Consider the following 17,550-nt stretch of genomic DNA (forward strand, 5'->3'; position numbering starts at 1 on the left):
TGTCCCGCACATTGAATATAGTTGTGGAGAGTCCCTGTAATCCTACATTCAGATCATTCAGGCCAGAAAAAACATCCCCCAGATAGGCCAGTCGTGTGATAAACTCATCATCATGCAAGTGGTCAGACAAGTGAACATTTTGGTCAGTAAAGAACTTTAAGCTCGTCTCTCAAATCAAAGAAACGTGTCAATACTTTGCCCCTTGATAACCAGTGCAGTCTGTATGTTGTAAAAGTGTTACATGGTCGCTGCCCATATCATTGCATAATGCAGAAAATACACTACACAGTCTACTACATACTCTATAACACACTCTACTACACACTCTACTACACTCTACTACACACTCTACTACACTCTACTACACACTCTACTACACACTCTACTACACACTCTACTACAGTCTACTACACAGTCTACTACACACTCTACTACACACTCTACTACAGTCTACTACACACTCTACTACACACTCTACTACACACTCTACTACACAGTCTACTACACACTCTACTACACACTCTACAACACACTCTACTACACACTCTACTACAGTCTACTACACACTCTACTACACACTCTACTACACAGTCTACTACACACTCTACTACACACTCTACTACACACTCTACTACAGTCTACTACACACTCTACTACACACTCTACTACACTCTACTACACACTCTACTACAGTCTACTACACACTCTACTACACACTCTACTACACACTCTACTACACAGTTTACTACACACTCTACTACACTCTACTACACACTCTACTACAGTCTACTACACACTCTACTACAGTCTACTACACACTCTACTACACACTCTACTACAGTCTACTACACACTCTACTACACTCTACTACACTCTACTACACACTCTACTACACACTACTACACACTCTACTACACACTACTACACACTCTACTACACACTACTACTCGCTCTATAACACACTCTACTACACACTCTACTACACTCTACTACACACTCTACTACACACTCTACTACACACTACTACACACTCTACTACACACTACTACACACTCTACTACTCACTCTATAACACACTCTACTACACACTCTACTACACACTCTACTACACTCTACTACAGTCTACTACACACTCTACTACTCACTCTATAACACACTCTACTACACACTCTACTACACTCTACTACAGTCTACTACACACTCTACTACACACTCTACTACACACTACTACACACTCAACTACACACTACTACTCGCTCTACTACTCACTCTATAACACACTCTACTACACAGTCTACTACATACTCTATAACAGTCTACTACACACTTTACTACACTCTATAACACAGTTATTACACACTCTACTACACACTCTATAACACAGTCTACTACACACCCTACTACACACTCTACTACACACTCTACTACACACTCTACTACACGCTCTACTACACGCTCTACTACACGCTCTACTACACAGTCTACTACACACCAACATTACTCCTATGAACAGTCACTGAGGGCACCACAGACCACACTTCACCCCCAGTGCTAGTGAGGAGATTTAAATCATGTTCTATGGATCAAGATTGAATCTATCGATAGGTTATCGATGTTATTGATATGTCATTGATAGCTTATTGATAGCTTATTGATATGTCATTGATAGCTTATTGATAGCTTATTGATAGGTTATTGATAGGTTATTGATAGCTTATTGATAGGTTATTGATAGGTTATTGATAGCTTATTGATAGCTTATTGATAGCTTATTGATATGTCATTGATAGCTTATTGATAGGTTATTGATAGCTTATTGATAGCTTATTGATAGGTTATTGATAGGTTATTGATAGGCTACTCATTCTTTAAAAACTCCATCAAAAAGAACCACACATTACCTACTTGTATTCTATTTGTAGCAGCCCAGATGTGCTGAAAGACAAATTAGAATGAATTACTATGCCCCAATGGGATTGGCCCTGTGGCTAATTGAATGGCTAATTGACCAACGAGCACTAAAGCCCAGCCTCCCTCCCTCCACCCTCTCCCTAGTGAATGTTCCAACAGAAGACGCTAGTGTGTTTGATTCTGATCAGGAAGCTGACAGGCCAATCTCAGAGCCCGACACGCCTGCCAATCACCTACCAGCACCGAACAGGAAGTGGGCGAGCACAAGAGCAGGAAGTCCCTCCCCTTTACTGGTTAGAAGAAGTTCTCCCTTTCCCTCCTCCTCTCTCACTTGTATCTTTCATGATCTCTCATCTTGTCCCGTAGTTCAGGTCAGTCTGCAGTGAGATTCATTATTGGAGCTTCTGGACGTGATTTGATTGATAGTGATGACTTATAATTGAAGGAAGCTTACCAAAATGAATCTACCATACCGCCTACTGATCTTTCTCCAACTGGCACCTGAGGCAGAAAGTTACCCGGGCTTCTCTAGGCCTCACATACCTTCATATTTTTAGAACATGTCTATATGCCAGTTGGTGCCAGTTGGAAAATGTGCTTGCTTTTCTTTAGAAAATGTGTTGGATTGATTCATCTTTCACAAGTTACTGTCTAAAAGTGTTATTTTGACTCATTTTTAGCACTGATGAGGTAGAGATGGAGATTAAAACAGAAATGAAACAATTTGTTTTCAGAAAAGGTTGTTTTTTGGCGCCCTCTGCTGTTCATTCTCCTAACCAGACCCTGTCCTCTGCTGTTCATTCTCCTAACCAGACCCTGTCCTCTGCTGTTCATTCTCCTAACCAGACCCTGTCCTCTGCTGTTCATTCTCCTAACCAGACCCTGTCCTCTGCTGTTCATTCTCCTAACCAGACCCTGTCCTCTGCTGTTCATTCTCCTAACCAGACCCTGTCCTCTGCTGTTCATTCTCCTAACCAGACCCTGTCCTCTGCTGTTCATTCTCCTAACCAGACCCTGTCCTCTGCTGTTCATTCTCCTAACCAGACCCTGTCCTCTGCTGTTCATTCTCCTAACCAGACCCTGTCCTCTGCTGTTCGTTCTCCTAACCAGACCCTGTCCTCTGCTGTTCATTCTCCTAACCAGACCCTGTCCTCTGCTGTTCGTTCTCCTAACCAGACCCTGTCCTCTGCTGTTCGTTCTCCTAACCAGACCCTGTCCTCTGCTGTTCATTCTCCTAACCAGACCCTGTCCTCTGCAGTTCATTCTCCTAACCAGACCCTGTCCTCTGCTGTTCATTCTCCTAACCAGACCCTGTCCTCTGCTGTTCATTCTCCTAACCAGACCCTGTCCTCTGCTGTTCATTCTCCTAACCAGACCCTGTCCTCTGCTGTTCATTCTCCTAACCAGACCCTGTCCTCTGCTGTTCATTCTCCTAACCAGACCCTGTCCTCTGCTGTTCATTCTCCTAACCAGACCCTGTCCTCTGCTGTTCATTCTCCTAACCAGACCCTATCCTCTGCTGTTCATTCTCCTAACCAGACCCTGTCCTCTGCTGTTCATTCTCCTAACCAGACCCTGTCCTCTTCTCCTCAGCAGTGAAACCAGGCTCAGTGTCAGACCCTGCCAAACACCAGAGCCCCCACCGCCACAACTCTGAGGACAACGTCTCCAAACCCAAGGACCAAACCCCCAACCCTGACAGAGACAAGGGACCGGGGAGAAAGTCTTCCCAATCTGGAGAAGAGGCCGACAAAGACTTTATTTTTATATGAGAAACTAAACTCTCAATGAATGACAGGTGCATGGTACCTGCCTGTCATCTCAATATATCTGATATCAGGAATCAGAAAGCAAAGACCCTATGTCTAAAGAAGACTGTCGGGAGAGTAACCCCTGTGAAGTGTTTCACTTTGATAGTACACTTTCACTAATCTCAGTAATACCAAGATAAATACGGCTAAAGCACTGTTATGATGATGCACTGTTGTGTGTTAAGTCACTGTGGAAAATAAACAGCACCTTTTCTGAAGGGGGAAGGAGAGGGACATCCCTTTACATGACTCCGATATCTCATGGTTTGGCCATGTGTGGACTATGTCATCATGGTTTGGCCATGTGTGTACTATGTCATCATGGTTTGGCCATGTGTGGACTATGTCATCATGGTTTGGCCATGTGTGTACTATGTCATCATGGTTTGGCCATGTGTGGACTATGTCATCATGGTTTGGCCATGTGTGTACTATGTCATCATGGTTTGGCCCTGTGTGGACTATGTCATCATGGTTTGGCCCTGTGTGTACTATGTCATCATGGTTTGGACATGTGTGGACTATGTCATCATAGCTTTGTGTGTCGGTCATCCCCTGTGCTTGTATTGGGAACTGAACTGGTGTACTGTCAGGCCAGTAAAAGCTAGCCTGGAATCCACACTGAATATGGCACTGTTTCACTATTCAGATTGGTATCCATGCTAAGTGAAAGCTGGACATGGATGGAAGTCCAGCTCGGGGCTTTTCTGCACTCATGGTCAATTGGCTACTAATTCAGGACCTGACTGCTTCATGTGGACAGACGGACGTTTTCAAACCTGTCCAGCAATTCAGGAAGTAAACTGAAATTCCATTTCCATTTCTCTTCACTGCTTTTCAATAAGAACATTTTTTAATTGGCTTAGTTTCTGGATTGACTGGAATTGAAATGGAATTGACCCCAACGCTGCTGTCCAGTCAGTCAGGGCCAGACAACTAGGGGTCATGTCCTGGCCTCGGCACCTTTCGGTCTTTCAATCGGTCTTCGTTTGCTGCCTCGCTGCCAGTAGTTTATTTTCTTCACGACCTGTAATCATGGCTTGGCCTGAAGGATTGGCTTACTGAGTCAGAACATAGTGATGTCGGGGACTGGGTTGAATGCTGTGAATGCATCACATTCCATGAACCTGTCCACCTGGGCCATGTTCAGTAGGCAGAAAACTGACTGAAACAGGGAGGTAAATTACCTGAACTTGTCCAATAAGAAACACTTGTTTTAGTTTATTACGCTCTCTACTGAACTAGGACCCTGAGGGGTATTCTACGAAGCAGGTAGCAAGGTAACTTTGGTAAACTATGAGTTCAACTCGGGATAACAGGTCAAAGCGGCTCACCTTTTAGCCAGGTGAATTTCTATGGCAACGAATCCTCCAGAACTAACCCGCTCCGGGGAAGGCTAACTCCACTTCCCTTGAATCAAATGATCAATCAAATCAGTTTCCCTCACTCTCGCCAAGACTGCCTCATCCCCTTCATTTGAGGAAGACCACTGATTTGAAATATATAAATGTTTTCTGTGTTAAAAACTAGTAATGTTAAAATATATAACATTTCACATTTAGTAATGACAGAATGCATTCTAAACTTCACCCACAGGAGCACTTCTGTATGATTCATAATATTATTTTATTGATAGGAGGGGGGGAGGTGCCTGTGGTTGTTGTGCATTGATAAACACACCAAAGACAAGTAATAAAATAAAGACGAATTAATGATAAGTAATAAAATAAAGACAATTAATGATAAGTAATAAAATAAAACGCATTAATGATAAGTAATAAAATAAAGACTAATTAATGATAAGTAATAAAATAAAGACTAATTAATGATAAGTAATAAAATAAAGACTAATTAATGATAAGTAATAAGATAAAGACGGCACTAATGATAAGTAATAAAATAAAGACTAATTAATGATAAGTAATGAAATAAAGACGGAACTTCTAAAAGCCAATTTCACACCACAGCTGCTGAATTTCCAAAATAACTTTTCTTTTCTCTTGATTTCTGCACCAATGAAAATGTTGCACTGAGTCGCCCATGGATTGACGTTTCAGCATTGTCACAATGAAGAGTTCGCCGTTCGACTAGCCATGTGCAGTTCCAAGCCTTCTAGAGTTAGCGGCAGGCGTACAAGCAATATCCACCGTCGTTAGGTACACATGAAGCCTGAACTGGGATGTGAAGCTAACTGAAGCTGGTTAGCTCTAGAAGACCCTGAGTAGATCTAGCATGCTTCGTAGGATAACCCCTCTGGTTAACTGTGTTGGTTGGATTTCTCTGTCTTGTATTTTATTCTTTCTGTTTGGGGATAAAGAGCAGCTGTCTGTCTTCTGTTTGGTTCTATGAAACAATAAAACCATGGAACGACGTGTTAAAAGAATCAGTAAGAGTTAAATAAGTAAGAGAGAGAGTCTATCTCTCAGACAGGCAGAGTGATTACTGCTGAATTTGTGTGTCTGATATGCATGTGTGATGTACTGTATGTGTAGTATAATACTGTATGTTAAGTTACATACATGTAATATAATACTGTATGTTAAGTTACATACATGTAATATAATACTGTATGTTAAGTTACATACATGTAATATAATACTGTATGTTAGGTTACATGTATTACAATACTGTATGTTAAATTACATACATGTAATATAATACTGTATGTTAAGATACATACATGTATTATAATACTGTATGTTAAGTTACATACTTGTAATATAATACTGTATGTTAAGATACATGTAATATATCCACACACGTATGTGTACACATCCTATACTACTATGGTACTACTAAGCACACTACTAAAATAGGTTTATATAATGATGTAATTTATTGAAATAAAAACAGTGGTCGGTTGTGTTTTTATCCCTTTTCTTGTCCTTATTGTAAATGTACATTGTGTTAATACTGAGGAAATCAATTAGTCGATTTCATTGTTTTCTTCTTATTCTTTAAACAATTCATTAGTTGGATTATTTTATTTTTATGACAAGAAACAAGCAGAAACATTGATATATTTGCCTGATCATTTCTGAAAAGCAAAAAAAAGGAAAGTTAATTCAACAAAGAAAATGACTCCATGTTGTTATGCTGTATGCTTTATTTAGTTACGGACAACACTCCTTAACATGTTTCACTAAATCACACATGTCCTTCCTTATGTGAATATTTATACCAATTAAAATAATTGTACAGATTGAACACGTCTAAATGAGATTTGTACAGATCTTTGATGACACATTGATGGTTGAATCAGTGTTGAATGAATGGGGTTCCATTACTTTAAGCTTCTTCTATGTGCTCTGCCTGTTGACACGGATGCCAAGTCTAGCAAGCCGATGCTGGCATCCTTCCTCTGCATTACCGTGATGAGGCACAATAGAGGTCCCATACATTGCGGTACTCATCGTCTCGGAGTGACCCTGAGAAGACTCTCTCTCCAGCCATCTGCTCTTCTTTTGTTTGAGCTTGTTGTGGCTTCTCATTCTGTCTACTTTCCAAATGTGCTCACAGTCTCCAGGAAACTCATGAAAGTGTGAGCGGTTGTCCTCCATTCTTCTTAAAGCTTGTCCCAACTGAAGTCTCTGAGAGCAGAAGGAGTGGTCTGTCACAGTATGGAGTTCAATTCAAATGGCTTGACATGCTTTGGAACTTATTTGGAGACCTCAGGAGCCAGACTGGGGTGACCAGGGGAGCCAGACTGGGGTGACCAGGGGAGCCAGACTGGGGTGACCAGGGAGACAGACTGGGGTGACCAGGGGAGCCAGACTGGGGTGACCAGGGGAGCCAGACTGGGGTGACCAGGGGAGTCAGACTGGGGTGACCAGGGGAGTCAGACTGGGGTGACCAGGGGAGCCAGACTGGGGTGACCAGGGGAGTCAGACTGGGGTGACCAGGGGGAGCCAGACTGGGGTGACCAGGGGAGTCAGACTGGGGTGACCAGGGGAGTCAGACTGGGGTGACCAGGGGAGTCAGACTGGGGTGACCAGGGGAGCCAGACTGGGGTGACCAGGGGAGCCAGACTGGGGTGACCAGGGGAGTCAGACTGGGGTGACCAGGGGAGCCAGACTGGGGTGACCAGGGGAGCCAGACTGGGGTGACCAGGGGAGTCAGACTGGGGTGACCAGGGGAGTCAGACTGGGGTGACCAGGGGAGCCAGACTGGGGTGACCAGGGGAGCCAGACTGGGGTGACCAGGGGGAGCCAGACTGGGGTGACCAGGGGAGCCAGACTGGGGTGACCAGGGGAGTCAGACTGGGGTGACCAGGGGAGCCAGACTGGGGTGACCGGGGGAGCCAGACTGGGGTGACCAGGGGAGTCAGACTGGGGTGACCAGGGGAGCCAGACTGGGGTGACCAGGGGAGCCAGACTGGGGTGACCAGGGGGAGCCAGACTGGGGTGACCAGGGGAGTCAGACTGGGGTGACCAGGGGAGTCAGACTGAGGTGACCAGGGGAGTCAGACTGGGGTGACCAGGGGAGACAGACTGGGGTGACCAGGGAGTCAGACTGGGGTGACCAGGGAGCCAGACTGGGGTGACCAGGGGAGTCAGACTGGGGTGACCAGGGGAGTCAGACTGGGGTGACCAGGGGAGTCAGACTGGGGTGACCAGGGGAGTCAGACTGGGGTGACCAGGGGAGTCAGACTGGGGTGACCAGGGAGCGGGTGACCAGGGGAGCCAGACTGGGGTGACCAGGGAGCCAGACTGGGGTGACCAGGGGAGTCAGACTGGGGTGACCAGGGGAGCCAGACTGGGGTGACCAGGGAGCCAGACTGGGGTGACCAGGGGAGTCAGACTGGGGTGACCAGGGGAGCCAGACTGGGGTGACCAGGGGAGTCAGACTGGGGTGACCAGGGGAGTCAGACTGGGGTGACCAGGGGGAGCCAGACTGGGGTGACCAGGGGAGCCAGACTGGGGTGACCAGGGGAGTCAGACTGGGGTGACCAGGGAGTCAGACTGGGGTGACCAGGGGGAGCCAGACTGGGGTGACCAGGGGAGCCAGACTGGGGTGACCAGGGGAGCCAGACTGGGGTGACCAGGGGGAGCCAGACTGGGGTGACCAGGGGAGCCAGACTGGGGTGACCAGGGGAGTCAGACTGGGGTGACCAGGGGAGTCAGACTGGGGTGACCAGGGGAGTCAGACTGGGGTGACCAGGGGGAGTCAGACTGGGGTGACCAGGGGAGCCAGACTGGGGTGACCAGGGGAGTCAGACTGGGGTGACCAGGGGAGCCAGACTGGGGTGACCAGGGGAGCCAGACTGGGGTGACCAGGGGAGCCAGACTGGGGTGACCAGGGGAGCCAGACTGGGGTGACCAGGGGAGTCAGACTGGGGTGACCAGGGGAGTCAGACTGGGGTGACCAGGGGAGTCAGACTGGGGTGACCAGGGGAGCCAGACTGGGGTGACCAGGGGAGCCAGACTGGGGTGACCAGGGGAGCCAGACTGGGGTGACCAGGGGAGTCAGACTGGGGTGACCAGGGGAGTCAGACTGGGGTGACCAGGGGAGTCAGACTGGGGTGACCAGGGGAGCCAGACTGGGGTGACCAGGGAGCCAGACTGGGGTGACCAGGGGAGTCAGACTGTGGTGACCAGGGGAGTCAGACTGGAGGTGACCAGGGGAGCCAGACTGGGGTGACCAGGGGAGTCAGACTGGGGTGACCAGGGGAGCCAGACTGGGGTGACCAGGGGAGTCAGACTGGGGTGACCAGGGAGCCAGACTGGGGTGACCAGGGGAGCCAGACTGGGGTGACCAGGGGGAGCCAGACTGGGGTGACCAGGGGAGTCAGACTGGGTGACCGGGGGAGTCAGACTGAGGTGACCAGGGGAGTCAGACTGGGGTGACCAGGGGAGCCAGACTGGGGTGACCAGGGGGCGCCAGACTGGGGTGACCGGGGGAGCCGGACTGGGGTGACCAGGGGAGTCGGACTGGGGTGACCAGGGGAGTCAGACTGGGATGACCAGGGGGCGCCAGACTGGGGTGACCAGGGGAGTCAGACTGGGGTGACCAGGGGAGTCGGACTGGGGTGACCGGGGGAGTCAGACTGGGGTGACCAGGGGAGTCAGACTGGGGTGACCAGGGGAGCCAGACTGGGGACGTTCATCACAACCTTTGGTAGCATGTGGAACATCCTAGTACAACCTTCTCCACAAACTTCTCCATTGGGACCAGTAACTAACTTCTCCATTGGGACCAGTAACTAGCTTCTCCATTGGGACCAGTAACTAACTTCTCCATTGGGACCAGTAACTAACTTCTCCATTGGGACCAGTAACTAACTTCTCCATTGGGACCAGTAACTAACTTCTCCATTGGGACCAGTAACTAACTTCTCCATTGGGACCAGTAACTAACTTCTCCATTGGGACCAGTAACTAACTTCTCCATTGGGACCAGTAACTAACTTCTCCATTGGGACCAGTAACTAACATCTCCATTGGGACCAGTAACTAACTTCTCCATTGGGACCAGTAACTAACTTCTCCATTGGGACCAGTAACTAACTTCTCCATTGGGACCAGTAACTAACTTCTCCATTGGGACCAGTAACTAACTTCTCCATTGGGACCAGTAACTAACTTCTCCATTGGGACCAGTAACTAACTTCTCCATTGGGACCAGTAACTAACTTCTCCATTGGGACCAGTAACTAACTTCTCCATTGGGACCAGCAACTAACTTCTCCATTGGGACCAGTAACTAACTTCTCCATTGGGACCAGTAACTAACTTCTCCATTGGGACCAGTAACTAACTTCTCCATTGGGACCAGTAACTAACTTCTCCATTGGGACCAGCAACTAACTTCTCCATTGGGACCAGCAACTAACTTCTCCATTGGGACCAGTAACTAACTTCTCCATTGGGACCAGTAACTAACTTCTCCATTGGGACCAGTAACTAACTTCTCCATTGGGACCAGTAACTAACTTCTCCATTGGGACCAGTAACTAACTTCTCCATTGGGACCAGTAACTAACTTCTCCATTGGGACCAGCAACTAACTTCTCCATTGGGACCAGCAACTAACTTCTCCATTGGGACCAGTAACTAACTTCTCCATTGGGACCAGTAACTAACTTCTCCATTGGGACCAGTAACTAACTTCTCCATTGGGACCAGTAACTAACTTCTCCATTGGGACCAGTAACTAACTTCTCCATTGGGACCAGTAACTAACTTCTCCATTGGGACCAGTAACTAACTTCTCCATTGGGACCAGTAACGATGCGAGTATTATGGGATGTTTTCAGTCTGCACCTAGAAGAATGGGAGGGACCCATGTCATGAGGTTAATAGTGATTGTCATGGCAGACATTGGCTGAATATAACGTTTTAATATCTTTGGCTGTGAGTGATGGGGGAAAGAAAAGGCCTCTAAGACAGTTACTTGAATAATTCAATGGATGTTTTGTTTACAAAGTTGATTACTTTTTTATTCCAAATTGTATTCACTCCCACTAAGGCCAACTTTGAATCGTTGATGTGCAAGGCTTGCTGTGTGCAGTAGCCTGGGGACGAGGGTTATGCTGCATTCATAAATGGGAAGGTGGACATTTCCAGTTGTGAAGTAGTAAATACGAGTTGGATGCATTCACATGCAGAGGTCCCGGGTTGGAGCCAGGTATGTGCCAAATCGGGGTAAAGTGGTACTCCCTAAGCAAGCAGCGTGACGTCCTCTAAAGTGGTGCCGTGACCCGGATCTACAGCGCAACGCCGGGGTCGCTGTTAAGTAAGTTTGAGGGGTGAATGTAGCACTTGGAGTTTATTTTAGATTTTTACAGGGACAGTGAACGTTAATCAACGTTTCAGTAAAAGTGACAGTTTTAGCCAGCCGGCTAATTTTCAACCGCAGTCTCTGGGCAGGTTATTAAAAACAATTACAATAACAATCCAGACAAACAATGAGCAGTGAGCACTTGCAAAGCAAGATAGGACAGGCAACAGTAAGACGCAGACAAACATGCAGACAGACAGACAGACAGACAAACATGCAGACAGATATGCGGACAGACAGATATGCGGACAGACAGACATGCAGACAAACACCTCACAAGCTGCAGACAACTGATAACATGGAAAGCTACAATACACAGCTAAGTTTTATTCTTGATCTGAAAATGTGGTCGGAGGCGCCGTATGGATGGTGTGATGCAGTTGAGGTGCCTCCAGAAGCACGCAGAGGCCAAATTGAGCTCTGTACCGCATCGTGACCGGTAGAGACGCTTGAGGGAGGATAGTTACATATAAACTCAGCAAAAAAAGAAACATCCCTTTTTCAGGACCCTGTCTTTCAAAGATAATTCGTAAAAATCCAAATAACTTCACAGATTTTCATTGTAAAGGGTTTAAACACTGTTTTCCATGCTTGTTCAATGAACAATAAACAATTAATGAACATGCACCTGTGGAACGGTTGTTAAGACACTAACAGCTTACAGACGGTAGGCAATTAAGGTCACAGTTATGAAAACTTAGGACACTAAAGAGGCCTTTCTACTGACTCTGAAAAACACCAAAAGAAAGATGCCCAGGGTCCCTGCTCATCTGTGTGAACGTGCCTTAGGCATGCTGCAAGGAGGCATGAAGACTGCAGATGTGGCCAGGGCAATAAATTGCAATGTCCATACTGTGAGACGCCTAAGACAGCGCTACAGGGAGACAGGATGGACAGCTGATTGTCCTCGCCGTGGCAGACGACGTGTACAACACCTGCACAGGATCACACCTGCGGGACAGGTACAGGATGACAACAACTGCCCGAGTTACACCAGGAACGCACAATCCCTCCATCAGTGCTCAGACTGTCCGCAATAGGCTGAGAGAGGCTGGACTGAGGGCTTGTAGGCCTGTAGTAAGGCAAGTCCTCACCAGACATCACCGGCAACAACGTCGCCTATGGGCACAAACCCACCGTCGCTGGACCAGACAGGACTGGCAAAAAGTGCTCTTCACTTGCGAGTTGCGGTTTTGTCTCACCAGGGGTGATGGTCGGATTCGCGTTTATTGTCGAAGGAATGAGCGTTACACCGAGGCCTGTACTCTGGAGCGGGATCGATTTGGAGGTGGCGGGTTAGTCATGGTCTGGGGCAGTGTGTCACAGCATCATCGGACTGAGCTTGTTGTCATTGCAGGCAATCTCAACGCTGTGCGTTACAGGGAAGACATCCTCCTCCTTCATGTGGTACCCTTCCTGCAGGCTCATCCTGACATGACCCTCCAGCATGACAATGCCACCAGCCATACTGCTCGTTCTGTGCGTGATTTCCTGCAAGACAGGAATGTCAGTGTTCTGCCATGGCCAGCGAAGAGCCCGGATCTCAATCTCATTGAGCACGTCTGGGACCTGTTGGATCGGAGGGTCAGGGCTAGGGCCATTCCCCCCAGAAATGTCCGGGAACTTGCAGGTGCCTTGGTGGAAGAGTGGGGTAACATCTCACAGCAAGAACTGGCAAATCTGGTGCAGTCCATGAGGAGGAGATGCACTGCAGTACTTAATGCAGCTGGTGGCCACAACAGATACTGACTGTTACATTTGATTTTGACCCCCTCCCCCCCATTTGTTCAGGGACACATTATTCCATATCTGTTAGTCACATGTCTGTGGAACTTGTTCAGTTTATGTCTCAGTTGTTGAATCTTGTTATGTTCATACAAATATTTACACATGTTAAGTTTGCTGTAAATAAACAGAGTTGACAGTGAGAGGACGTTTCTCTTTTTGCTTTTTATGTATTTGTGAAGCAGAGGTCCTGGGTTCGAGACAGGTATGTGCTGCATGGGGATGAAGTGGTACACGCTCAGCAATCAGCGTGACGTCCTTTTACACGATTTTCCCACTAGTAATTACCAGGTGAAGTGCTTTTTTCCCCAGCCTTATGTGCTAAATACAACCTTTCAACTTAGTTATGAATGTCGGGTTAGTGTTGAATATAGGCAGGTCAGTAGCACATCTAGCCACTAGATGGCGGGATAATTATGAGATAAAACCGAGCCATCTCACTGGGCATAGACGTCCGTTCAACATTATTCCACGATTTAATTCAACCAGTGTGATCCCAGCGGGATGGGAGAACTCTTGTCTGCATTCTGCGTTTGATTGAATACAGGCCTGTAATTCAACTAGAATAAAACACTGAAATATGTTACTGTGAAACTGTAATCACAGTACAAGTGTGTCTTGTACTGGGATAGGATAAAGTAATCCTTCTAACCCACCTACCCCCCCCAAAAAAATATATATTTACAAAAAATAAAAAATATATATAAAAACAAATATAGATGTACTATTGTAAAGTGGTTGTTCTACTGGATATCATAAGGTGAATGCACCAATTTGTAAGTCGCTCTGGATAAGAGCGTCTGCTAAATGACGTAAATGTCTTGATTTAGTGCTTTTTTAAATGCAAGCTGAGAATTAATTCAGCCAGCCACTCTAAAAATCTGCCAGTGAGAAATGAAATCTCGTAAACTATTAAAAATCGTAAACCATCTCTGGTATGATATGCATAACTTTGACAGACCAGTTTCAGGAGGAAAGCATTTGTGTGACTAGTCTCATCTCCTTTATTGCTACAGTCAGCAGAACCATGTATTTAGACAGTTAGACCAATGAGGTTTCTGCGTGATGATACATTTACATGACACTTGAACATTCTGTGGCAGCCATGTTAGTTCCCCATTAACTTTACATGTGGAATATTAAAACAATGCTATGTAACCGAATGTCTAGAATTAGAACAATATTCAACATTCTAAAAGTTGACCAAACTCTCGAATGTCTCTGCAGTCGAAATCCGTTCGGCCCTCCTGTATTCTATTCATTCTACACCGCGTCATGGTGAAGTCAGATTAGTCCATATAAGGAGGTGGGGTTTGGAGAATTGATCGGGCCACATCAAGAAAAGCAGCCAAACGTCATACTGAACTAGTGCAGAGTAGACTCGACAAGGATACAGCGACAGTAGGCTGTCAACTGAACTATCATAAACCCTATTAAGAGATATAATTTACACTCCTGTGTATTACAATGGACTGCGCCTTTGAGCACTTGGATGCTGTTGGTTTTCTGGAGATTTGGCAACACTTTGATGCAGACGGTGACAATTATTAATATTATAACCTAACCATGCGAGCTATGGTTTGATAACTTGATATATGTTATTTTTGATGCAATAAAAACCATGTTATTTATGTAAAGAAAACGTTTAAAATGTATTCTAAAACGTATGAGAGAGTATTTTAAATGTTGATAATGCTTCTCCAGATAATGGTTACATCGAGGGGAAGGAGTTGGATCACTTCTTCCGTCACATGATGACGAAATTAGGTCCGGAGGTAAGTACATATATTTTCCCTTTTATCTTTTAACTATTTTATTAGCAGCCTAATAACGCGCAACACATTTGAAGCGCAGCAGGTGCACTTTGTCTATTTGCGAGTTACTGCCAGAAACTAGTGTGCGCCCTTATAAATGACGCATAACAGATACATTATTATTATAAATATCCTCTTCTAAATATGACTCACTGTTCCTCGGAAGTGTTATCGGACGTTCCTCTATTACAGATAGCCTACAACGGGTTAAAGGCACTTCCTCTTGTATACCGTAAGTGGTGTGCCACTGTTGCCTCTATGGGAGATTACCAACAACATGTTATTTTTGTGTTAAGTATTTACAGTCGATCAATGTACCTCTTGGTCTAGATGAGTGAATAAAACGATTCGATGGCAGGCTTCTGATGATTGACAAGTAAATACAACTATGGGTTGTATCAGGAAAACAGCCAGTACTTTTCCCATGTAATTGTGCAGCAAAGGGCAGCGTATCTTTAGTTATAGCTCTGTCCAAACAAAGGCTCCACCTTTTAGTATGTGTTTGTCTTTTTCCTGAGTGGGTTAAGCTGCTGTCCAGATGGGCTCAAGGATGACATTAGGATGCTACAGGCATCAGCAAACGCAATTAGGGTGTGTGTCCCAATTGGCACCCTATTCCCTATATAGTGCACTACTTTTGACCAAAGCCCTATGGCACCCTGTTCCCTATATAGTGAACTACTTTTGACCAGAACCCTATGGCACCCTGTTCCCTATATAGTGCACTACTTTTGACCAAAGCAATATGGCACCCTGTTCCCTATATAGTGCACTACTTTTGACCAAAGCCCTATGGAACCCTGTTCCCTATATAGTGCACTACTTTTGACCAGAGCCAATAGGGCACCCTGTCCCCTATATAGTGCACTACTTTTGACCAGAGCCAATAGGGTGCCATTTGGGACGTATAGTTGATGTTCTGGCCTACTTCCCAGTGGGTGGTTAGAGAGAGGCCATGTTCAGCACTGAGAATGGGTTCTGTGATGGGGATGTAGTTGTTTAATGGTTCCTGCAGATGTGTAGAAAACTAAATATTGTTGTGATATTGTTAAAATACATGAAACTGACCACCACTTGGTAGTCATAAGACCAATAACATCTGTGCTCAGTTTTCATCTCATTGGCTATCATATAAACAGGAAGTATTGACATTAAAGTCTGAAAGGACAAATCTGGAGAAGTTTTTGGTTTCCTAGAATATTATAATCACTTGCCTAAAAAAAATGTCAATTAGCTATTTACATGCAGAAGTGAAATATATTTCCTGACTTTCACTTACACATACGAGAGGAATCAGAAAGATCAGCACTGGAATTCTTTATATTTTGGTTGTGAGCATCAATTACATTCTCAGAGCTCAACTAGCCCGACTGCAATAAATTCCATAAATTGTCTGTATTTCACTTTGCTTTCAGTCTTACACTAAAGATCGTCCTGTCCCTGCCCTTAGACCACGGACACACTACTTGGTCAATATGTTCACTTACATTGGACATCATTATGCTTAAGGTCAACAGCTGATAAGGAACATAATAATATTGACAACAGACTCATGTCTCTGTATTATGAGAAGCTGCTGTCACCTACATGTCTGGGACAGGTCATTTATTGACAACAGACTCATGTCTCTGTATTATGAGAAGCTGCTGTCACCTACATGTCTGGGACAGGTCATTTATTGACAACAGACTCATGTCTCTGTATTATGAGAAGCTGCTGGCACCTACATGTCTGGGACAGGTCATTTATTGACAACAGACTCATGTCTCTGTATTATGAGAAGCTGCTGTCACCTACATGTCTGGGACAGGTCATTTATTGACAACAGACTCATGTCTCTGTATTATGAGAATCTGCTGTCACCTACATGTCTGGGACAGGTCATTTATTGACAACAGACTCATGTATCTGTATTATGAGAAGCTGCTGGCACCTACATGTCTGGGACAGGTCATTTATTGACAACAGACTCATGTATCTGTATTATGAGAATCTGCTGGCACCTACATGTCTGGGACAGTTCATTTATTGACAACAGACTCATGTCTCTGTATTATGAGAATCTACTGGCACCTACATGTCTGGGACAGGTCATTTATTGACAACAGACTCATGTCTCTGTATTATGAGAAGCTGCTGGCACCTACATGTCTGGGACAGGTCATTTATTGACAACAGACTCATGTCTCTGTATTATGAGAAACTGCTGGCACCTACATGTCTGGGACAGGTCATTTATTGACAACAGACTCATGTCTCTGTATTATGAGAATCTGCTGGCACCTACATGTCTGGGACAGGTCATTTATTGACAACAGACTCATGTCTCTGTATTATGAGAAACTGCTGGCACCTACATGTCTGGGACAGGTCATTTATTGACAACAGACTCATGTCTCTGTATTATGAGAATCTGCTGGCACCTACATGTCTGGGACAGGTCATTTATT

At 45.6% G+C, this 17,550-nt stretch overlaps 2 protein-coding genes across 8 annotated transcripts in view; both read left to right on the top strand.

Annotated features, from left to right (window-relative positions):
• LOC106598556 (F-actin-uncapping protein LRRC16A) overlaps positions 1–6,929 on the top strand; it is a 294,757-nt gene extending 287,828 nt beyond the window's left edge. For 2 of the 5 annotated variants that reach the window (XM_045719313.1, XM_045719316.1), the window contains one exon: positions 3,505–6,929. In XM_045719313.1, coding sequence (XP_045575269.1) covers positions 3,505–3,683 — 179 coding nt within the window. In that variant the 3' untranslated portion in view covers positions 3,684–6,929. Of the gene's footprint in view, positions 1–2,055; positions 2,205–3,504 lie in introns of those variants that run through there. The other 3 variants (XM_045719317.1, XM_045719314.1, XM_045719318.1) reach the window with 3 other exon arrangements.
• A 7,653-nt stretch (positions 6,930–14,582) lies between these two features.
• Positions 14,583–17,550, top strand: part of segn (Secretagogin) — a 49,533-nt gene continuing 46,565 nt past the window's right edge. For 2 of the 3 annotated variants that reach the window (XM_045717675.1, XM_045717674.1), the window contains exons 1-2: positions 14,583–14,823; positions 14,991–15,061. In XM_045717675.1, coding sequence (XP_045573631.1) covers positions 14,754–14,823; positions 14,991–15,061 — 141 coding nt within the window. In that variant the 5' untranslated portion in view covers positions 14,583–14,753. 3 annotated transcript variants of the gene reach the window in all.

Source organism: Salmo salar, chromosome ssa05 (genome assembly GCF_905237065.1).
Source record: "Salmo salar chromosome ssa05, Ssal_v3.1, whole genome shotgun sequence".
In the NCBI taxonomy this organism is placed as follows: Eukaryota; Metazoa; Chordata; class Actinopteri; order Salmoniformes; family Salmonidae; genus Salmo; species Salmo salar.